Raw genomic sequence first — 20,359 nt, 5'->3', positions numbered from 1 at the left:
AGGCGCGCCGCCGAAGCCGCAGCCTGCCTCGTGCCGCCACACTCCGCCTCCCGAGCCGCTCCCGCCACCAGCCAACAACAGCAGGAGGCCCCTCAGCCTCGTCGGAGCACCACCCAGCCAAGGTAGAGTGCCCTCCGGCCCAAGCTGTCGCAGCCCGAGCCGACCGACAAAGGGATCTGGGCCGACTTGGCGACACCACCCGCAGCAGGAGTCGTCCCCTCCATCTCCGCCTCGCCAGCCACCCAACCACAACGCAGTCATCGCCGCTCCACCGGCAAGCCGCGTCGCCAGCATGGCCTCCCGGGTAGCTCCTCCGCGCGAGCGACGCGTCCCCGCCAAGCCGCCGCGCCCGCGTCGCGAGCAACAGGGAAGGGAGGCCGGGAGACCCCGCCGCCGCCGACGCCGACCTGGCTTCGCCCGACGGTGGCGAGGAGGAGAGGAGGTGTGGAGGAGGAGCGGTCCGGCGGCGGCTAGGGTTCGCCCTACCGCCCGCGGGAGCGGCTCGGGCGAGAGCTCAGTTATGATACTTTGATTGTTTAGAGTTTTAAAAGGTTCATGAACGCACCAAGATAAACATGCAATTCTACCCCCGATGGCGATAATTAGTAGGCTAGTCTAATAAATATTAAAATATTGTATGACTAGAAGAAATCGACATGAAAACTTCAAAAGTCGTAGATACATCGAGGACATATCAGTCGCTCGAGCTCCCCCCTCTCACGCCAAGCTACATCCATCGACTGATGCCCCTATCAGGCCACTCGAGCACCATGGGGGCGCCGCACAACCCCTTCTCCCTTCTCCCATACCCCCACTTACGGACCTCCTCATGACATCCCTCGATGACGAGCTCAACACCCTCAAGATGTTTGACAAGAGGTAATTTAAGCTCGAATTCCTAGATTTTCGTGGTGTACGATTTTCTGTTTCGTGTAGATGATATTTTTTGCACAGTTCATGTAGATGAGCTCACCAATGGAGGAGTTATTGAGGATTCTTCATCCTCGAATGATGTCAATGATGATTTGTTTTATATGATGATGACTTGGTGGAGGAGGTCGCATTGATGCTAGCTCAATGGGAGGTGCATGGAAACAAGAAGAGGAAGCATCCAAGTCTCAAGAAGTTTGCTCGAAAGACATTGCTTTTGTTTGTTGCAACTCGGTTTGTATTTATTTGAGGTCATGCGTGTTAGATATATATTTGGGTTACATGTATTTGATATTATGGGTCTCCTATCTTATCTTCAGGAGAGACTTCTTGTCTTTCAAGTCTTGTATTCAATATATACTCAACCTCGAGGCTCAATACAACATCCATCAATAATTCCGCCAATCTCTCTATCCCTCTAACATGGTACGCACGCACGCATACACGCAAAGCTCCGTGAATAGAAGAGTGTTTGATATCACAAGAAAAACGAAGGAATTATATGAAAAAGTTTGTGTAGATGAAAATTTTCCTCCAAATTGCTCCAAATTATAGTACTACAAATAAAATCCTATGAAAAAACTTCTAAAGATTATAATCGTATGAATTAAATGGCCACCGTTTTTTTTCCTTGTATAAGAATCCAAATCCTCTATTTTTTAATAAAATTTCTTTGAAAGAAAGGAGCCCTCGGAGAAAATCGGCAGAGTGGGTCTCAGCGCCTTCTCAAAAACCTTGCAGTTTCCGGTTCCGGCCCAGAATCATCTTCTTGCGAAACACTCTGCTCTTCTCCGTTTTCCTCTTCTCTTCGCGTTCGACACTACTTCCGTCCCATCCCCCCTCCGTCTCTCTTCTCTAGCAGCCGCCTCGCCCTCTCGCTCCGTCCGATCTCCTCCCGCAGCCCGAGAAAGCCGACGAGGTAGTCCCGCACGTCGGCCATGGGCGACAGCCAGTACTCCTTCTCCCTCACCACCTTCAGGTTTGTGCTCCCCCCCACCCCCACCCCCCCTCTCGATTGGGTCTGATCAGGTGCGATGTAGGGGCTTTGATCTGACTTTTCCCCCGATTTCATTGCAGCCCGTCGGGGAAGCTGGTGCAGATCGAGCACGCGCTCACGGCCGTCGGATCGGGCCAAACCTCGCTTGGCATCAAAGGTGCGGTGCGCGCAGTAATCTTGCCCTGTACTTTCTGCTATTAGTAGTCTTATACGCTGCCAGCATCGATTTGCGGCGGAAGTTTCGTGATTTTAGACAAGTTTAAGACAGCGACGTGAAGGTTTTATGCACAACATTAGGTCAATGCTGAGGGTTTCCATTCTCGTTTCTCAAGTGTGAATTTAGCTCGCATTTTAGGGCGACGTGGTGCGGCTTATGACAGTGCTGATGTCCGTTCTTCAGTTAGGTTTTCTCCTGTATCTTTGGCATCATAGAATCACGTGGTAGTATTTACACTACTAGCTGTGGGACTAATCGATTGCATATGATATGGAAATCATTAGTCTGCGTAAATTCAGGCTTCCAACGACAAGAATGGAGTGCAGGCCTTTTTAACACATAAGAAATACAGTACTTGTTCAGTAAAGAAATATAAGAGCGTTTAGATCACTACAGAGGGAGTAATTAATAATCACTGCTCTTTTGTTTGCGGCTGGCGACAGGGCTACTGTGCCAATTTAAGGCACTGAGATTATTTGCAGATCTATGCCCAATGTTCCTTAATGGAATTGCGTGTGTGTGTGCAACGTCCTGAGCTTTCGGAGCTTCTTCATGTCTACAAAGACTGATATACCAGCTCATAATCCAATGCTTTTGATAGACACATGCCCATGATGCCAATGTGTTTGTCATATCATGTTCATTTTTAATCTGTATTATTTTACATTGTGCTTATGAGTGCGAAGTTGATGTTTGGTGTGACATATTTTCAGAAGTATACATATGTTTTGTAAACTACTGACTACATAGGAGCACATCCATTGTAAAGTTTGGAGTTCTGATTGCCTTCTTGTACTTGGATGTTCCACAGAAACTGTTAGAGTGCGTTCTTTGCAAAGTTGGATTTATATGTACCTTGGAGTTGTTCGATTCTTTTTGCTTACTGGTAGTGTGGCCGGATGATGTCTACTCACCGAGGCCCTAGGAGATTTAGAATAATAAATTCATGATAAGTGCACAATTGCACATTATTTGTTTTCTTCTTTTCCAGCATACCACTTAGTTTGCTTTTCAGCATACCAAGCAGTTGTATTGTGTTGTGTTGTGGAAGTTAAAGAGTGGCTATTGGTTTTTCGCCTATGACCTTTTTTATTAACAACTGAATGAAACTAATGTTTGATATCAAAAAAAAAAAAAAAATCAATGTTTGACATGCACTCTTTATATAGCTGCAAGTTAGCACGGATACGTTTCTTTCTTCTATTATAATTACTAATGATTGAACGAATTTAAGCTTAGTTTGTATGGTGCATATTTTATCAGTTATTTTACTGTTCTACAGCACTTTCACTTCCTTTTCTGAGTGACTTATTGATTCTGAGATATATGCATCATGTTTGTAGCTGCCAATGGTGTAGTTATCGCCACTGAGAAGAAATTGCCTTCTATTTTAGTGGACGAAACATCTGTAAGTGTAACATCATCCTTATTTTTTTCTCTACTTGCCATCTTTTGTTGCTATCTCAAAATAAAAATGCTAATTAATCCGTTCCTGCAAATTTCTAGGTGCAGAAGATTCAGTCACTGACTCCAAATATTGGAGTTGTCTACAGGTATTTTCCAGTGTTGCTTGTTATTCATTTTTCTATATTGTAGAAATATTTACCTCTGTTACTGTATTACTATTACCCTAACTAATGATGTATTGGTTAATGCTCTTAATTCTCAATGGTGTCTGAGCTAGTATTGCTGTGTTTTCACTTTCATCACTGATGAGCTGGTTGTATATATAAAAGATAAGATGAACAATTTGTCTGAGGTTCCTCCCTTTATCCATTTCACCTTATATGTAGATGACCCTGAAAAGGCAAAAATTTAAAATACCTGTACAAAGTATGCAAGGAAACCAGCTGATTAGATCAATCAACTTAAGGTATCTGGGAGAAAACATGAATCATTCACCCTTTTTAGGCAACATGATGAATGGGCAAGCAGGGTTGTCATTACCAATTTACCATGCAAACTAGTACTGGTGTGACCTAGAGCCTTGCTTGACCACAGAAGTGCACATTGGAGATCAACAGCTAGACCTGTAGTGCCAACACGTAAGCTATCAGAATAACCACACCTTTTCCAAGCTGTTTATTAAATCTCCCGACTTGCCACCATGGCTCCATTAATATATTTTCCAGTTCTTGTTACTCAAATTTGGTGTTTCTTGCAATTTCCAAGTGTCTCTTGTTTCATGTATGTGCACTTACCTACTTGTTGTTTCCAGTGGGATGGGTCCAGATTTCCGCGTTCTTGTCAGAAAAAGTCGGAAGCAGGCACAGCAGTATTATCGGTTGTACAAGGTAAGATGTTATTTTAATAAATTGCTACTTTGTATAATGTGCAGGTCACCTGTAGCCATGTTCTCTCAGTTTTCCCTAGCAAATACTATATGTTTTCTGATTATTATTTATTTCCAAATGCAGGAAACCATCCCCGTGACCCAGCTTGTCCGAGAGACTGCTGCTGTTATGCAGGAGTTCACACAATCTGGGTATGTTACTATACTTGGCACTTTCTATTTATTCTACTACTAATGAAGTTATGAAATTGTTTAAATCACTCACTTGTTATACCTAAATTACTATTAGAACAATATAAGTTGCTTGATAGTTTTACCGAAAGCTTCACAATACCATTTGATGTAACTTGTTTTTGTTAACAAGAATTCAAATATGAAATATAACTTCAATGTCTGTTGATTTTGTCACTTAATTGTGAAACACAACAATGTATAGGGCCAGAGTTCACTATGTGCAACCGATTTGTTAGATCTTTACTTAATAGGTGAGCTCGAGAAACTGAGGTTTTAAAATGCTAGTCATGACGCAATTCGACACTACATATAATAGTAGATAAGATTTGATTGTCACATGCGTTTTGATTTGTTTTACACGTGTCAGCCAAATCGCAAAAGTTCAGTTCAAAACTAAATAGAAATATATGTTGTACTCATAACCTTATTTGTTGCAGTGGTGTAAGACCATTTGGTGTATCACTGTTGATTGCTGGGTATGATGACAATGGTCCGCAGTTGTATCAGGTATGTGCAAAGAGCTACATGATATAGATCTTCTTATTTCCCTTCCCATTATTTCAGATTCAGTTGCTTGTTAGTTTGCACCAGATTTTTATTACTTTTGACTGATATTTCACATGTCATAGGATTTGTATTACTTTTGACTGATGTTTCACATGGCATAAACTCATATTGTTAGGGTGTAGTAGTTAATAGTTACAAAAATGTTGGATTTCTCATTATTGATTATTTCTATAGGTTGACCCATCAGGATCTTACTTCTCCTGGAAAGCATCAGCGATGGGGAAAAATGTGTCAAATGCAAAGACATTTCTTGAGAAAAGGTAGATGAAGGATCTATCTATCCTACCATTACTATTGGTCACTGTTAATGTTTCAGCGTTATTTATCTCAATCTGATAATCATACTAAATTAAATTCTATTGCTGTCCATCTGTTCACTAATACAAGCAGCATGTATTTTGTCAAGGTTATTATTATTTTCCCTTTTTGCATGGTCATGATTTAGCTGACATAGCTTTAACTTCTAGATACACCGAAGATATGGAGCTTGATGATGCCATTCATACTGCAATTTTGACTCTGAAAGAAGGGTAGCTACATCTTTCTAGTAGTTGGCTTATGCTAGCAATTTGGTTGCTTATTGAGTACTGACTGTTTCCGGACTTGCAGATATGAAGGTCAAATCTCTGCCAACAACATTGAAATTGGAGTTATCCGGGCTGACCGTGAATTTAAGTATGTATACAAAGTCAATTACGCTGTTTTTACTGCAACATAGTTATCAGATACTCCCTCCGTTCCAAAGTAAGTGTCTCAATTTTATACTAACTTTAGTGCAGAGTTGTACTAAAGTTAAGACACTTATTTTGGGACAGAGGGAGTACAATTTTTTCGTTTGCCTTCCAACCCTTCCTAACTTAGCATTGGTCACAATAACTTTCATTTGCTCGCTAACAACTTGTGCTACTCTCAATTTAATCCGTTCATGTTTCTCTTGGTCGTGTAGTTGGTATTTGCCTGCAATTTTTAGTATATGTCCAATATGTGTGCGCTTCTACTCTTTTATCGGTTGTAACTGTCATAATAAGGCCGTTTGATTAGTGTACAAATTCCTTTCTGCATTCTGACTATCAACACTTCCCGTTCAAAATGCAGAGTTTTAACTCCATCAGAGATCAAGGATTTCTTGGAAGAGGTGGAGTAAGTTGCCCCTGGGCAATTTACTGTCTCCAACAAGAAAAGTTTCCGGTCCATGAAGCTTGTCTCATGTTTTAAATTGGTCACTTAAACATATTGTAAACTGGTTCGCCCCAGTGACACCGGAAGAACTTACATTTGAATCCTTGTGGATGGCATTGTGGACATGGAAGATAACCTAATGTTAGGTGTATGTTTCGTTTGGCCAATCTCTGGATTTGCTCGGTCATTTTAATCTGGTCCCTCGTGATTATCAGCTTGGAAAAAAAGCATGAAAGAAACTATCGTTGGTGGATACTTACCATGGATACAATTTTCATGTTCTATGTGTAGGGGAACGCAGCAGAAAACAAAAAATTTCCGACCTACGCACCAGCCCAGGACCACTATGGAGACTGCATACATGATTTGATCTTTTTTCGTTACCGACTCGTAGCGCAGCGGGAAGTAGAGTCGATGACGATCGGCGGTGCAGATCCCCACAGCTAGGATTTACAACCTCCCAACCGCGAGAATGTGTACCCTCATCTGCTCCTCAGACAGCTCTCCGGGAGGCGGTCGAACAGCCCTCCCGGACGGTGTCGCGGACAGCCCTTCGGGAGGACCTTCGAAACTCGAACGGTCACTCGGACAGCCCTTCGGGAGGACCTTCGAAACTCGGACGGTCACACGGACAGCCCTTCGGGAGGCACTCACGAACTAAGACCGAAACTACGATCTCTCTACAGAGTTGCACACATACGGTGTCATCTATCCAGCAGGGCTTCGCCGTCCAGAACTAGTTCCTGCCGGAACCCAGACAGCCTTACGGCTCTACGAAACTCTTTTCGTGGGAGGGAGAGAATAAGCCAGATAATGCATGGCATGTGTATGAGAGCAAGGGATGAGTGTGGAGGGCTGCCCCTCCACCTCTATTTATAGGAAATCCCAAGGGGGTAGGGTAGTTTCACAAAAAAACCCAAAATGCACTAGGAGTGAAACCAAGGAACAAGAGGGTCCCCAAGGGGGGATACCTCATGTGGCCGGCCACACCCCCATGAGGGGCCCAAAAAATGGCTCCTATCCATCCATGTCATCCCCAAGATCTTTTGGAGCAAAGCCCCAAAAGGTGGCTTTCCATAAAGTAACCATAAAGCTGATTTTCACTATTCACGACGACATTTTTCAGCGTCTGATCGAACTGAAAATATTTATGTGGGCTAAGAACATTTCCAGTACCCACTAAAATGATTTTCAACGCGTTCCGAAACAATTCCGGTTTTAGTGATTTTCATCTGCGAAACGCATCTGAAGTGGCTCCGGCAGCTCCGGAACATTTCCGGTTTTTATCTCAGAAAATTCCAAAAAGCTTCCAGAATGATTCTGGCATCCTCCAAGAATTATCAGGCATGTGCCGAAACCAATTTGACTTAATGGTGTATCCCGAAACAACTTTTCGGTTTCATCGAAACTTATCCGATGACCTCTCTCTGCGGTACGATTCCGCTGTCCGAAACTTTTTCGGTGATTTTCTCTCAGACTCCCTGTCTAGTATTCAGCAGATAGATGACCCTTAAGCGTGTGACCCTATAGGTTCGGTGAAGTATAGACATGACCCGGAACCCCTTCCGATCAATGATCAACATCGGAGCCGTGGACACCCATATTGACCCCTATACCCACACGAATAAATATTCGAGTGAACCTCCAGTTGCCGTGTGCTATTCCTGTTGCTTCGCGATATGTTACAAATACCCGAGGTGAGACATGTTGGCATTCCTGTGGATCAACAACTTGTCCACTATGCTAGCTACCTCGTTACCGGTATTGTTCTCTTTTCTCGTTATCGTGTTTCGGCATCCCCGTGATCAAATCAGAAAGTGTCTGGCCAGACGATGATGGATACCGTAACACCGAGAGGGCCCAGAGATATCTCTCCATCGTCGGAGGAGCAAATCCCAATCTTGAGCTATCAAGTTACTTGACACACTTTTCCATGAACCCGTAAGCCGCCGTAATAGCCACCCATTTACGGATGACGTTTAACAAACCCCAAAGTTCATGAAGCAAGCATGAAGAAACTCGATACTCTCATGGTCTAAGGAATCATGCAAACGTTAACCATCTCTGTATTATGTACCAATAAACTTGTGACGAATGAATCTCATAGCATAACATCAATCCGGGTCGATTCAACACAAATGTTCTCTTAACATTGTGCCCTCAAGGTTGCTGACATGGACATGCCCATGATCAGGAAAACATAACCATCATGCAACACTTGAGCTAGTCTTAGAAGCCAGACTAGGAATACATTTTACCGTTTATTATTCCACACGTGCATATGAGTCTTCCTCCGAGCCTCGTGGTTATTGCAGACTCGAGAATCATAGCAGTTATAGCATGGAACATAAACATAATTATGAACTCGGAGATAAATAATATCATTTATTATTGCCTCTAGGGCATATCTCCTACAGACTCCCACTTGCACTAGAGTCAATAATCTAGTTAATGCTAATGCACTTTACACCTGTGGCACACCGGTGTAAATATGCTTCGCTTGTGGTATAGCCTGATGTCCAACGGATCTGACGACTTCAGTTCCGTGTGTATCTTTGCATGTCCTCGCGTTTTCACGTTTTCACAAAATTCATATTTTGTGTGGACTTGGCTTTGTATGTATGTGAATCACAGGTCGAACCTGGATTCCTCAGACTGAGTTTTGGAGCAACTACCTGCAGTAGTGTCCCATTGTCAAAAGCCATCTTGGAACTATACTAAGTTCATGAATGAACTATATGATTCAACATCTTCTTTGTCGCTTCTAAAGCGTCAACATACTTAGCCCTTGTTATAGAATTCGCCACAGTAACTAGTTTGAACAAATTCCAACTAACTGTGCCACCACATTGTGTGTTACACAAAACCCTTAACTTAAATCGAAAATCGCACGGTGAAAAGATGAAGACTATCGATGTAACATTTTACAACGAACTCTTCATGATCTCCGCTTGCAAGAAAACATATCATCAGTACTTACTCTAGTACTCAATGACATCTTTCATTGTTGTCCCACGATCAGTACTTTGATCACTTTAGTATCCATACTCGCAACACCATGGGAGTATCGGACATATCCGGTTGTTTTACATACCATGGAATACATGATTAATCCAAACACAAAAGTGTGTGGAATCTGCATCATGTATTTTACTCATCAGTGTTTTGGGACACCGAGTCTTGCAAAAACTCTTTCCATGTGACTTTGGCAAGAATCACTCCTTGGCGTTTTAAATGCTAAAAGGTTTTAGCATCTTGTCAATATGCATTCATTGCTTAGCCCCATTAGGTAAATCAATATCCATAGATCATCATGCCTAATATTGAGGCTATTTAGCCTAAGCACTTCATCGAAAAACTATTTTCAAATGAAGTCCTAATTTGTGTCAAGAAATTTATTTCCAATTACCAATGTGCCAAGCACATAAGGTTTTTAGAAATATTATTACGCTCCCACTCACTTTCTTGAATTACAAGCATCTTCGTTACCCATTGATGAAGTCAAAACCCCTTTGACCATTTCATCAAAACCCGAAGATTCCAACTCCATTTTGCTCTCTTCTGTCCATTGCTGGAACTCTGAAGTTTGCATACCTACTAGCATCCTCTGGATCGACAAATTACTTTGGACTGTATCATATACAAGTCCTAGCTTTCATTTCCATCAGATGGAAATCCTTTTATCATCCATGTTTCATATCTCATGATTGAAATATGTATTAATTGCTAGTTCAACCCGAACTGACTTTAAGCATCGCTACGATGAAAACAACCTCATCGTAGTCAACTCTTGAACTTGTTATTTCAACAAGTCGAGCTTTATGGATAAAACATTTTATCCGTATCAGTTTTAAGTTCCATAAATATTCTTTAGACTCTAAGTCTTCCGAAAGGTGTATCAAGGTTTTAATCTTGAATCACTTATATGGAAACTAACTCGGGTTGTATTGGCATTTAGCCAATTCCGGAGTCAGGGCCCATCAACGCTTCCTTGTGTATCGTAGGTATAATGTTGTCTAACAACAATATCTCGTTTGCGCACCTGAGAGGTTTGCACGAGCCTTGCCTACGTGGTTCAGCTGCAAGTTCGACCGAAGTTCATACATTTTATTGTAGAGACTTCCGTATCAGTCGCGGTAGGAAACTCTGGAATTACTTCCAAGGTCTCTTTCCTTTGATCTGATGACGTAGATACTGTTTATCTCGTCGAGTTGCACTATTCTCCCACTCACCTTTTTGAAAGAACCATTCTCTTTAAAAGCACACCGTTTCGCGGCAAAACTATTTGCCTTGGTATAGTGAGGGAGGAATACCCAACATTTTGGTATAACCTACAAAGTAGCACTTGTCTGATTTGGAATAGGTTTGTAACCTTTTACACAAGCCCCACATTCCAAATGTTAAGAAAAGATATAACATGGTTGGGCGTACCATACCATGGCTTCATTTCAACAGACCCGATGTAGCTCTTTTCAGTGTAAAAGCCGCAGTCTCTAAAGCATCACTTTAAAAGGGATAATGGCAAATTTATTTATGTCATCTTTCACCTTACCATGTCATAAATGGTTTGATTACATCTCCACAGACTTTCCACTTGCAGTGGTGTTCCGGGAGGTGCAAGTTATGAAACCCCTTTCACAACTCATCAGACATTCGCTAAACATGTAACTCAAATATTCCTTTGTGCAATCAAATTGCAGAAACATAATTTTCTTGTTACAATAACTTCTACTTCATTTTTGAGAACCTTTCGAATGATTTCAAAAGATCCAGACTTACGTCTCATCAAGTAAATATCCATATATCTACTTGAGTCATTTCTGAAGATAAATAAATCCACCACTAACAACACTTATCGGACTACACACATCAAATGTATGATCACTAATAAGTTTGTTGTTCGTTCCTTATGGCCTGTGAACGGTATTTTAGTCACTTCACTTTTCGGAGGAAAGTGGCAAGTGTCAGATGATTCAAAATCAAGAAGACTTCAAAATCCATCATAATGGAATTTTCCATGCGGTTTCTCCAATGTGACCAAATGTAGTGCCACACTTGTGTGGTATTCTTTTAGTCTTGCGACATTTAGCGTCAGTGTTATGGATGTATCATATTACCATCAATATTCATAACATACATGCCATCTTGGATGGAAGCATGGCCCTTCATGTTATTCATAATACTTAACAACAATTGTTGTTTTTATGAACAACTCTTTTGCAACAAACATTGTGCAATGGGCTAGAGTGTATGAAACTCTAAAATGAATTATGAAAGTAAACCCAGAGGTATTGTATTATTATCAATATTCATAACATACATCTCATTCATAATGAAAGTATGGCCCTTGTGTTATTCATAACATCGAACATAAAAAGTTCTCTTATGAACAACCTTCTTGCAAGATACCTTATGCAATGGGATAGAGTTTGTAAAACTCTAAATGAATTATGAAAATAAATACAGACGGCAATACACCGATGGAAGGTATAGTAACATTTACTATGTTCCCTGTGTATACCTTAACCTCATTTCTAGCTAGTCTTTCAGGCCATAGTAGTTCTTACATCGAGTTGCAACAGAATGCAATCGAGCGGGCAATTTTGTGATGAACTCACAATACCCAAGAATTAGTGATTAACATGTTTAACCATAATTCGCAAGAACTATATCTTTGACCAGCCTTCTATACATCAAAAACTTGTATGACATTCATACTTGAGCTGGATATTCCAGTTTTCTTTCCTTTTGCCTTTATACTTCTAACAGTTTAACTTTTAGTATTTCTCCTACTCTCAGAAGAAGCACCCAACTTAAGAGTGGCATTAGCCCCGGACTTCCTAGGCGTGTAAGTCATACTAACACCCTTTGGACACTTCCTTTCTCTTTAAGTTGTTGTTTTATTCACCTTTCATTATATGACAGGCGTTCTTCTGGATCCCTTTCCCAACAGTCAAATGCATAGTAAACACTTTTACTAATACTTGCAAACAAACATTGCTTTGTTTGTATCTGAAAATAATTTTCAGTTCCATGAATATCATATAACTATCCCAACTTTCGAAGTTTGGGTTTCATGGAAGCAACCATATTCCACTTGACCGTAACAGAATTCTAGCTTTTGGATCGAAGGACGAGAGTCACATGATCCACAACATTAGCGGGAGGATACGGAAAGCATGCGATAGGACAAAGTCCTTCTCGGCACTTTTGAGGACAATCCTCATATTACGTTACCAATCGTAAAGTTTTAACCAGATATTTAACAGCTATTCAATTTTAATAGGGAAGGTGGAAATGCGAGCCATTATTCTACAACTATTATGCAAAAAACACTTAGACAGTGTTCATAATTAATTGCACTGAGAATTAAACATGTTAACTCAATAGTGCGCTCCCACTCAAATCAATATCTCTCACAATTAATTTTGAGTGATACAAGATCCAGACTTCAATTCATCGCCATAGAATCATCATCTCATAACGGGAATTTTAATCGGTAGGCCAACTTGCCGATCACATCTCTATGTGACTCTTGCTCATCTTTCGATGCGTGTGTTCCGAGCTCAGGACGATCCTGCCATGAACGTCAAGACAACCAAGTGATCTTGCTGCGAGGTCTGACCTCACCCGCCTCACACTTCTCTAATCGTTCGTACCCATGCATCCATGGCGCACCCCGAAAAGATAGGTGCCGTGACGGTGCTACACTTGGGAGAACACTAACTACTTGATATTTTAAGTGAGAGATCACCCTAATAAAAGCGACTACCGCGCAATCAAGAAGGGTGCATCATAAGGGATAAACATCTCAGGCAATTCATAATAGCATGATATGGTATAGCCCTTTCTGACGGAGAAGTATTTCATTTCTTCGTCTTCGGCATTCGCGTCGGTGTTCACCTTCGCGAAGATTGCCACCACCTTGTCGATGCACCAGATAATATTGCTATCTCTATAGCTAACAAAATAATGCATTACAACAAGGTTGACACGCAGGTCATTAAAGTGCAATCATATGGCTCCAGCCATCATGCCGAATCATGACACACAGGTCATGTTAATCAAATTACATCATATAGTCATCTCATACATAATCGAATTAGTATGAGCACTGCTATACCACATCACATGCACATCCTGCAAAACCAAGTTAGACGCCTCTAATCGGTTTATGCAAAATTTATTTTACGTGGCTTCTAAGGTTTTGACTTAAACCGCAGCGACCAACGTTCATCATCAAGTATGATTATTCAGGTTGCTAGATTAACATCTCGGGGTGTATGAAACACGGGATAATTAAATCTCGAGCCCCATACTAAACTTCGTCATACGCATGACCGCCGTGCAGATCATATCTGCAATGCCGTTTCATCTGCGAATTTCATCTTTCTTTTGACTACGGCAGAACCCAAAGAACTGATAGCACTTCCATGATCAATCAGGATCACGGATTGCCAGAACTTTGTCAAATTCCACCATGCTGTCTCGAGATTGAGCAAACGCAAATTCTAGGGAAGCAACAAGAACCTCGGGTAACAGATTTCATCTGTCACCCGCATAAATAATTTTCAGCAATAGATCTCATCTACTACCTAATTATATTATGCAATACCCATACATCTCCATGTATTCTAGATCGAAACCTGCATCTACGCATAGCACGGCTCTTGATGCCACTGTAGGGGAACGCAGCAGAAAACAAAAAATTTCCGACCTACGCACCAGCCCAGGACCACTATGGAGACTGCATACATGGTTTGATCTTTTTTCGTTACCGACTCGTAGCGCAGCGGGAAGTAGAGTCGATGACGATCGGCGGTGCAGATCCCCGCAGCTAGGATTTACAACCTCCCAACCGCGAGGATGTGTACCCTCATCTGCTCCTCAGACAGCCCTCCGGGAGGCGGTCGAACAGCCCCCCCGGACGGTGTCGCGGACAGCCCTTCGGGAGGACCTTCGAAACTCGAACGGTCACTCGGACAGCCCTTCGGGAGGACCTTCGAAACTCGGACGGTCACACGGACAGCCCTTCGGGAGGGACTCACGAACTAAGACCGAAACTACGATCTCTCTACAGAGTTGCACACATACGGTGTCATCTATCCAGCAGGGCTTCGCCGTCCAGAACTAGTTCCTGCCGGAACCCAGACAGCCTTACGGCTCTACGAAACTCTTTTCGTGGGAGGGAGAGAAGAAGCCAGATAATGCATGGCATGTGTATGAGAGCAAGGGATGAGTGTGGAGGGCTGCCCCTCCACCTCTATTTATAGGAAATCCCAAGGGGGTAGGGTAGTTTCACAAAAAACCCAAAATGCACATGAATGAAGTCCTTCCACAAGGACCTAGGAGTGAAACCAAGGAACAAGAGGGTCCCCAAGGGGGGATACCTCATGTGGCCGGCCACACCCCCATGAGGGGCCCAAAAAATGGCTCCTATCCATCCATGTCATCCCCAAGATCTTTTGGAGCAAAGCCCCAAAAGGTGGCTTTCCATAAAGTAACCATAAAGCTGATTTTCACTATTCACGACGACATTTTTCAGCGTCTGATCGAACTGAAAATATTTATGTGGGCTAAGAACATTTCCAGTACCCACTAAAATGATTTTCAACGCGTTCCGAAACAATTCCGGTTTTAGTGATTTTCATCTGCGAAACGCATCTGAAGTGGCTCCGGCAGCTCCGGAACATTTCCGGTTTTTATCTCAGAAAATTCCAAAAAGCTTCCAGAATGATTCTGGCATCCTCCAAGAATTATCAGGCATGTGCCGAAACCAATTTGACTTAATGGTGTATCCCGAAACAACTTTTCGGTTTCATCGAAACTTATCCGATGACCTCTCTCTGCGGTACGATTCCGCTGTCCGAAACTTTTCGGTGTCCGAAACTTTTTCGGTGATTTTCTCTCAGACTCCCTGTCTAGTATTCAGCAGATAGATGACCCTTAAGCGTGTGACCCTATAGGTTCGGTGAAGTATAGACATGACCCGGAACCCCTTCCGATCAATGATCAACATCGGAGCCGTGGACACCCATATTGACCCCTATACCCACACGAATAAATATTCGAGTGAACCTCCAGTTGCCGTGTGCTATTCCTGTTGCTTCGCGATATGTTACAAATACCCGAGGTGAGACATGTTGGCATTCCTGTGGATCAACAACTTGTCCACTATGCTAGCTACCTCGTTACCGGTATTGTTCTCTTTTCTCGTTATCGTGTTTCGGCATCCCCGTGATCAAATCAGAAAGTGTCTGGCCAGACGATGATGGATACCGTAACACCGAGAGGGCCCAGAGATATCTCTCCATCGTCGGAGGAGCAAATCCCAATCTTGAGCTATCAAGTTACTTGACACACTTTTCCATGAACCCGTAAGCCGCCGTAATAGCCACCCATTTACGGATGACGTTTAACAAACCCCAAAGTTCATGAAGCAAGCATGAAGAAACTCGATACTCTCATGGTCTAAGGAATCATGCAAACGTTAACCATCTCTGTGTTATGTACCAATAAACTTGTGACGAATGAATCTCATAGCATAACATCAATCCGGGTCGATTCAACACAAATGTTCTCTTAACATTGTGCCCTCAAGGTTGCTGCACATAGACATGCCCATGATCAGGAAAACATAACCATCATGCAACACTTGAGCTAGTCTTAGAAGCCAGACTAGGAATACATTTTACCGTTTATTATTCCACACGTGCATATGAGTCTTCCTCCGAGCCTCGTGGTTATTGCAGACTCGAGAATCATAGCAGTTATAGCATGGAACATAAACATAATTATGAACTCGGAGATAAATAATATCATTTATTATTGCCTCTAGGGCATATCTCCTACACTATGGCTGCTGTTGCCAATGGTAAATTTAGTGTAAAGCACTCAACATGTACTACTAGTTCCTTCTTTGGGCCGAACAATAAGAGCAAATAAATTGCAAGGACAAGCCAGGGAGAAAAGAAAGGGGAAAAATGAAGGAATTTGGAGAAAATTGCACCAGCTCATCTCCGTGCAACCTCACATTGGCCCCATTGATTTATTTTTTTCTGAAAAAGATCATATCTAATATAAGTTCATCGGAAGCAGAGGGCATCTCATACATAATAGAAATTACATCGAGATGGCCACCGAATACCACTCTCCCCTATAGGAGTTTTTTTTTTGAAATTTCCCCTATAGGAGTTGGCTTGACCTCGTTGATGACAATGGCCAAATGTCGGGCCGGGCTTCGGGCCGGGCCGAACAAAGCTCGCTGCAAAAAACCCGGGCCCGGCCCAGCTCGTGCGTTGTGTTAAATATCATGCCCAGGCTTGGCCCATCAGTGCAAAAGCCTGCCGGGCCTCGGGCCGTCAGGCCTGGCCCTTCCCTAAATTGCAAATATGCCTGACCCGAGCCCGGCCCGGCCCGAGCGTCGGGCTTAGATCTCAGGTTGAGGCCTGACCCGTGGGCAAGGTCGGGCCGGCCGGGCCGGGTATCCCATGGCCAGGTCTAGTTGGGAAGTCTTCGTGCACGTGTCCTTGAAGAAATGCTAACCTCGTCAAGACGAACTCGAGAGGATAGAAGCCCAAAAGACAAACTCAAAAAAGAAGTGCCGCCATCCGCTCGAGTGTCGCATTTGTGAGGACTAAAAAACTCTAGCCTAATCTACTTGCGGTGAAGCCTGGAGGTAGACCTGGCAATGGGATACCCGGCCCGGCCCGACCTTGCCCATGGATCTAAGCCTTACGCCCGGGCCGGGCCGGGCTCGGACCCGGCATATTTGCGATTTAGGGAAGGGCTCGACCCAAGGCCTGGCGGGCTTTTGCACTGATGGCCTTGGCCTGGGCCTGATATTTAGGCCCGACGCCCGGGCCGGGCCTGGGCCCAGGTTTTTTTGCAGCGGGCTTTGTTTGGCCCGGCCCGACATTTGGCCAGGTATACCTGGAGGGAAAAGTTTGGTCTAGCCAAATTTATATACTATTATAAAATATCAAGATATACAATACTAAAGTTATATGTATGTTATGGAAATGTATGGATATTAATTTCATATTATGAATGTTGATTTTTTTTATAAAGTTGATCAAACTTTATAAAGTATTAAAGTTGGACTAAAAAGAAATGGAGTACTATGTATGTTATGCTTGTGAACTATAAATGCCGATGCCGCAAATACAATTGAAATGTTTGCTGAGAATTGGAATAATCTGTTGCTTAAAACACAAAGAGTTGTAAATGCTCATAATACACAATTTACACATGGGTGATAATCTCACCATTGCTTACAAAGTGGCGAGCTATCCAAATGTATTTTTTTTATGAGAGAAATTTTTAATCTATTCCTCAATCATGGCAGTACAAAGAACACTACAGATAGTAAAAATTACAACCAGGTTCATGGACCACATAACGACGACTACAAACACTGGAGCGAGCCGAAGTCGCGCCCCCATCATCACCCCTCCCTCGCCGGAGCCGGGTAAACCTTGTTGTAGTAGACAGTTGGGAAGTCATCGTGCTAAGACCCCAAAGGATCAACGCACCAGAGCAGCAACCATCGCCGATGAAGAGAGTTGCAGATCGAAAAGATCAAACCTGTAACCATACAAACGAAGACGAACAAAAACTGGATTCAAATAGAACCATTGAAGAACAGCACCGACCGAATCCTATGAGATCCGACGGAGACACACCTCCACACATCCTCCGATGAGGCTATGCGCATCATCGGGGCGCAACCAAACATGGAAACCTAATGATTCTATTCTACGGTACCTAATTGACCCTAAGCAAGCTTAATACCCCTCTCCGCGGTTACCTTTCACTTCATTGCCAGACCAAACGCACGGCCACGATGGGGGCAAAATTTCGTGTTTTGACTCTTTTGGGATACAAATTCAGGATCTGACCCCGGTTTGGAAAAAAATCGGGATTTGACCCTTTTGCTACCGCCAGGGGCTCTGGCGGTAGGGTTAGACAGCCTACCGCCAGGGGCCCTGGCGGTAGGGTACGACGGAGGGGGACGGCGGCCGTTTGCCCGAGCTGACGTGGATAAGTACCCTACCGCCAGATCCCCTGGCGGTAGGCTGTCTAACCCTGCCGCCAGAGCCCCTGGCAGTAGGGTGTGGCTGGGTTTTGCCTCGCAAACCTTCTGTAACGAAATATGAAAGGGGCCCTGGCGGTAGGTTCACTCTACCGCCAGGGGGGCTGGCGGTAGGCTGTATGACCCTACCGCCAGGGTCCGTGGCGGTAGGGTCCTGTGTTTTGTTGTTTCAAGTTCAATTGTTTGCTTCTTTTCAAAATCAATATAACAGCAATATCACAGATCTTAAATAATTAAACTTGGGCATCACATACACATTAACAAAACTTGAAGATAATATAGTTCCACAAATAGCAAACGGAGTTTCACAAATAGCAAACGGAGTTCATCTAATTAGAAAACGGAGTTCCACATAGACACACAAGTAGCAAACACACCATTCCACAAATAAGCTACAAACGGAGTTCCACAAATGGAGTTCCAACACACAAGTAGCAAACACACCGTTCCACAAACGGAGTTCCAACTACAAGAGCCAACTATCGAAGAGCAGAATTAGTTGCTCCTTCCCCTCTTGGAGGTATGGTCCTCGTTACTCTTTGAACGAGTCTCTTCAGTCTTCTTCTTGGGCCGTCGAGTAACCGGTCTCTAGAAAGGGCCCGGACTCAGCAAATCCTTCGTCTTCGGGTTCCTCTTCGGCAGCTGAGGTGGTTGAGATGATTGAGTTGGTGGAGGTCCATAATCTTCATCGTACTCCTCCTCCCCGTTGCTCTCATCCTCCTCCTCCTCCCCTTCTTCATGTGTGGCCTCCTCCTCCTCCTCCTCTTCCTCCTCCTCCTCGTCCTCAACCAACCTAGACGGCGAGGGAACATGGCTCGATGAGCCGATGTGACCCTGTGTGGCTACATGCCGATAAGCTTCAACCGACCCAGCTCCAGCACACCCAAGCAGCCCTACTAGTTTGCGACAACGCTTCACGAACTTCTGCACTCACAATGAAACAAGGGCATAATAAGTATCAGGTTTATGATTGCAAGTGAACAAGATGCATCTGTTCCGAGGAGGCTGAAATTGTACCTTCATCGTCTCCCTCATTTTGTTCTCAGAGTGTACGCTCCCGGGGACATCACCTAGTGCATCTGAGGCTTCAAAGATGCATCTGTTCAGCTCACCAGACTGCAACGGCATAAGTCAGTCACGATGACGAATAAAATAATTTAAATACAACCATCGGTTCAAACTTACCACTTTGTTGATGAGGGGTGCAAACTCCCTAAATCCACCGTGCATGTCTCTGATGCCGGTCTGGTAGGCCTCTTCCTCGGGGTCATCCCTCTCCATCTCCGCGATGTCTTCCTCCGTTCACCTAGGACTGAGATGAAGACGGTGCTTCTGGCCATCATCGTACCACCTCATGTGTCGGTCCAGGTAAGCATCCCAGTCAGTCACTTTCCTCTCCACGTCTTTCCGGTACCTCCGTCGGTTCCACTCCGTCACATGAGTTTTATGCTCCTCTCCCCAGTCTGTGATCGACTGATTCTTCTGCCGGCTCATCCTGCAAGGCATAGGCCACAAGAAACATCATAATAAAGTCGCCACACAATGAAATCATGGGCACAGAGAACAAAGCGCTCACAGGTGGAGCGCGTGGCCGCCGGTATCGGTGGGCGGGCCCGGTGGGGTATGCTGATACACCGCAAACTGCGTGGCCACGCAGTGTGGCAAGTGCCACTCGACGGCGTACACACAGATCATGGGCACGATGCACCGCCAGAGACCACGGTCCTCATCGCACATCACGTTCAGATCAAAGTCCCACTCTCGGTCATGATACGGCCACTAGTTTACCTATTACATATACGTTGGTAAGTTCCCACTCTCGGTCAAAAGTGGAATCAAAGAGAAAGG

At 43.7% G+C, this 20,359-nt stretch overlaps 1 protein-coding gene across 1 annotated transcript; it reads left to right on the top strand.

The window, feature by feature from the left end:
* Nucleotides 1–1,648: 1,648 nt before the first annotated feature.
* Nucleotides 1,649–6,584, top strand: LOC109764926 (proteasome subunit alpha type-2). The gene is made up of 11 exons (XM_020323708.4): nucleotides 1,649–1,909; nucleotides 2,008–2,084; nucleotides 3,488–3,552; nucleotides 3,651–3,697; nucleotides 4,363–4,438; nucleotides 4,562–4,629; nucleotides 5,109–5,178; nucleotides 5,413–5,498; nucleotides 5,706–5,768; nucleotides 5,848–5,913; nucleotides 6,334–6,584. Exons 1-11 carry the CDS (start codon nucleotides 1,869–1,871, stop codon nucleotides 6,380–6,382), a joined length of 708 nt encoding a protein of 235 aa, XP_020179297.1. The 5' UTR covers nucleotides 1,649–1,868; the 3' UTR covers nucleotides 6,383–6,584.
* The last annotated feature ends 13,775 nt before the right edge of the window (nucleotides 6,585–20,359 follow it).

The sequence above is a fragment of the Aegilops tauschii genome, chromosome 3 (genome assembly GCF_002575655.3).
Source record: "Aegilops tauschii subsp. strangulata cultivar AL8/78 chromosome 3, Aet v6.0, whole genome shotgun sequence".
In the NCBI taxonomy this organism is placed as follows: domain Eukaryota; kingdom Viridiplantae; phylum Streptophyta; class Magnoliopsida; order Poales; family Poaceae; genus Aegilops; species Aegilops tauschii.
Note: the sequence above shows the minus strand (reverse complement) of the source record. Positions and strands in the feature narration are given on the sequence as shown.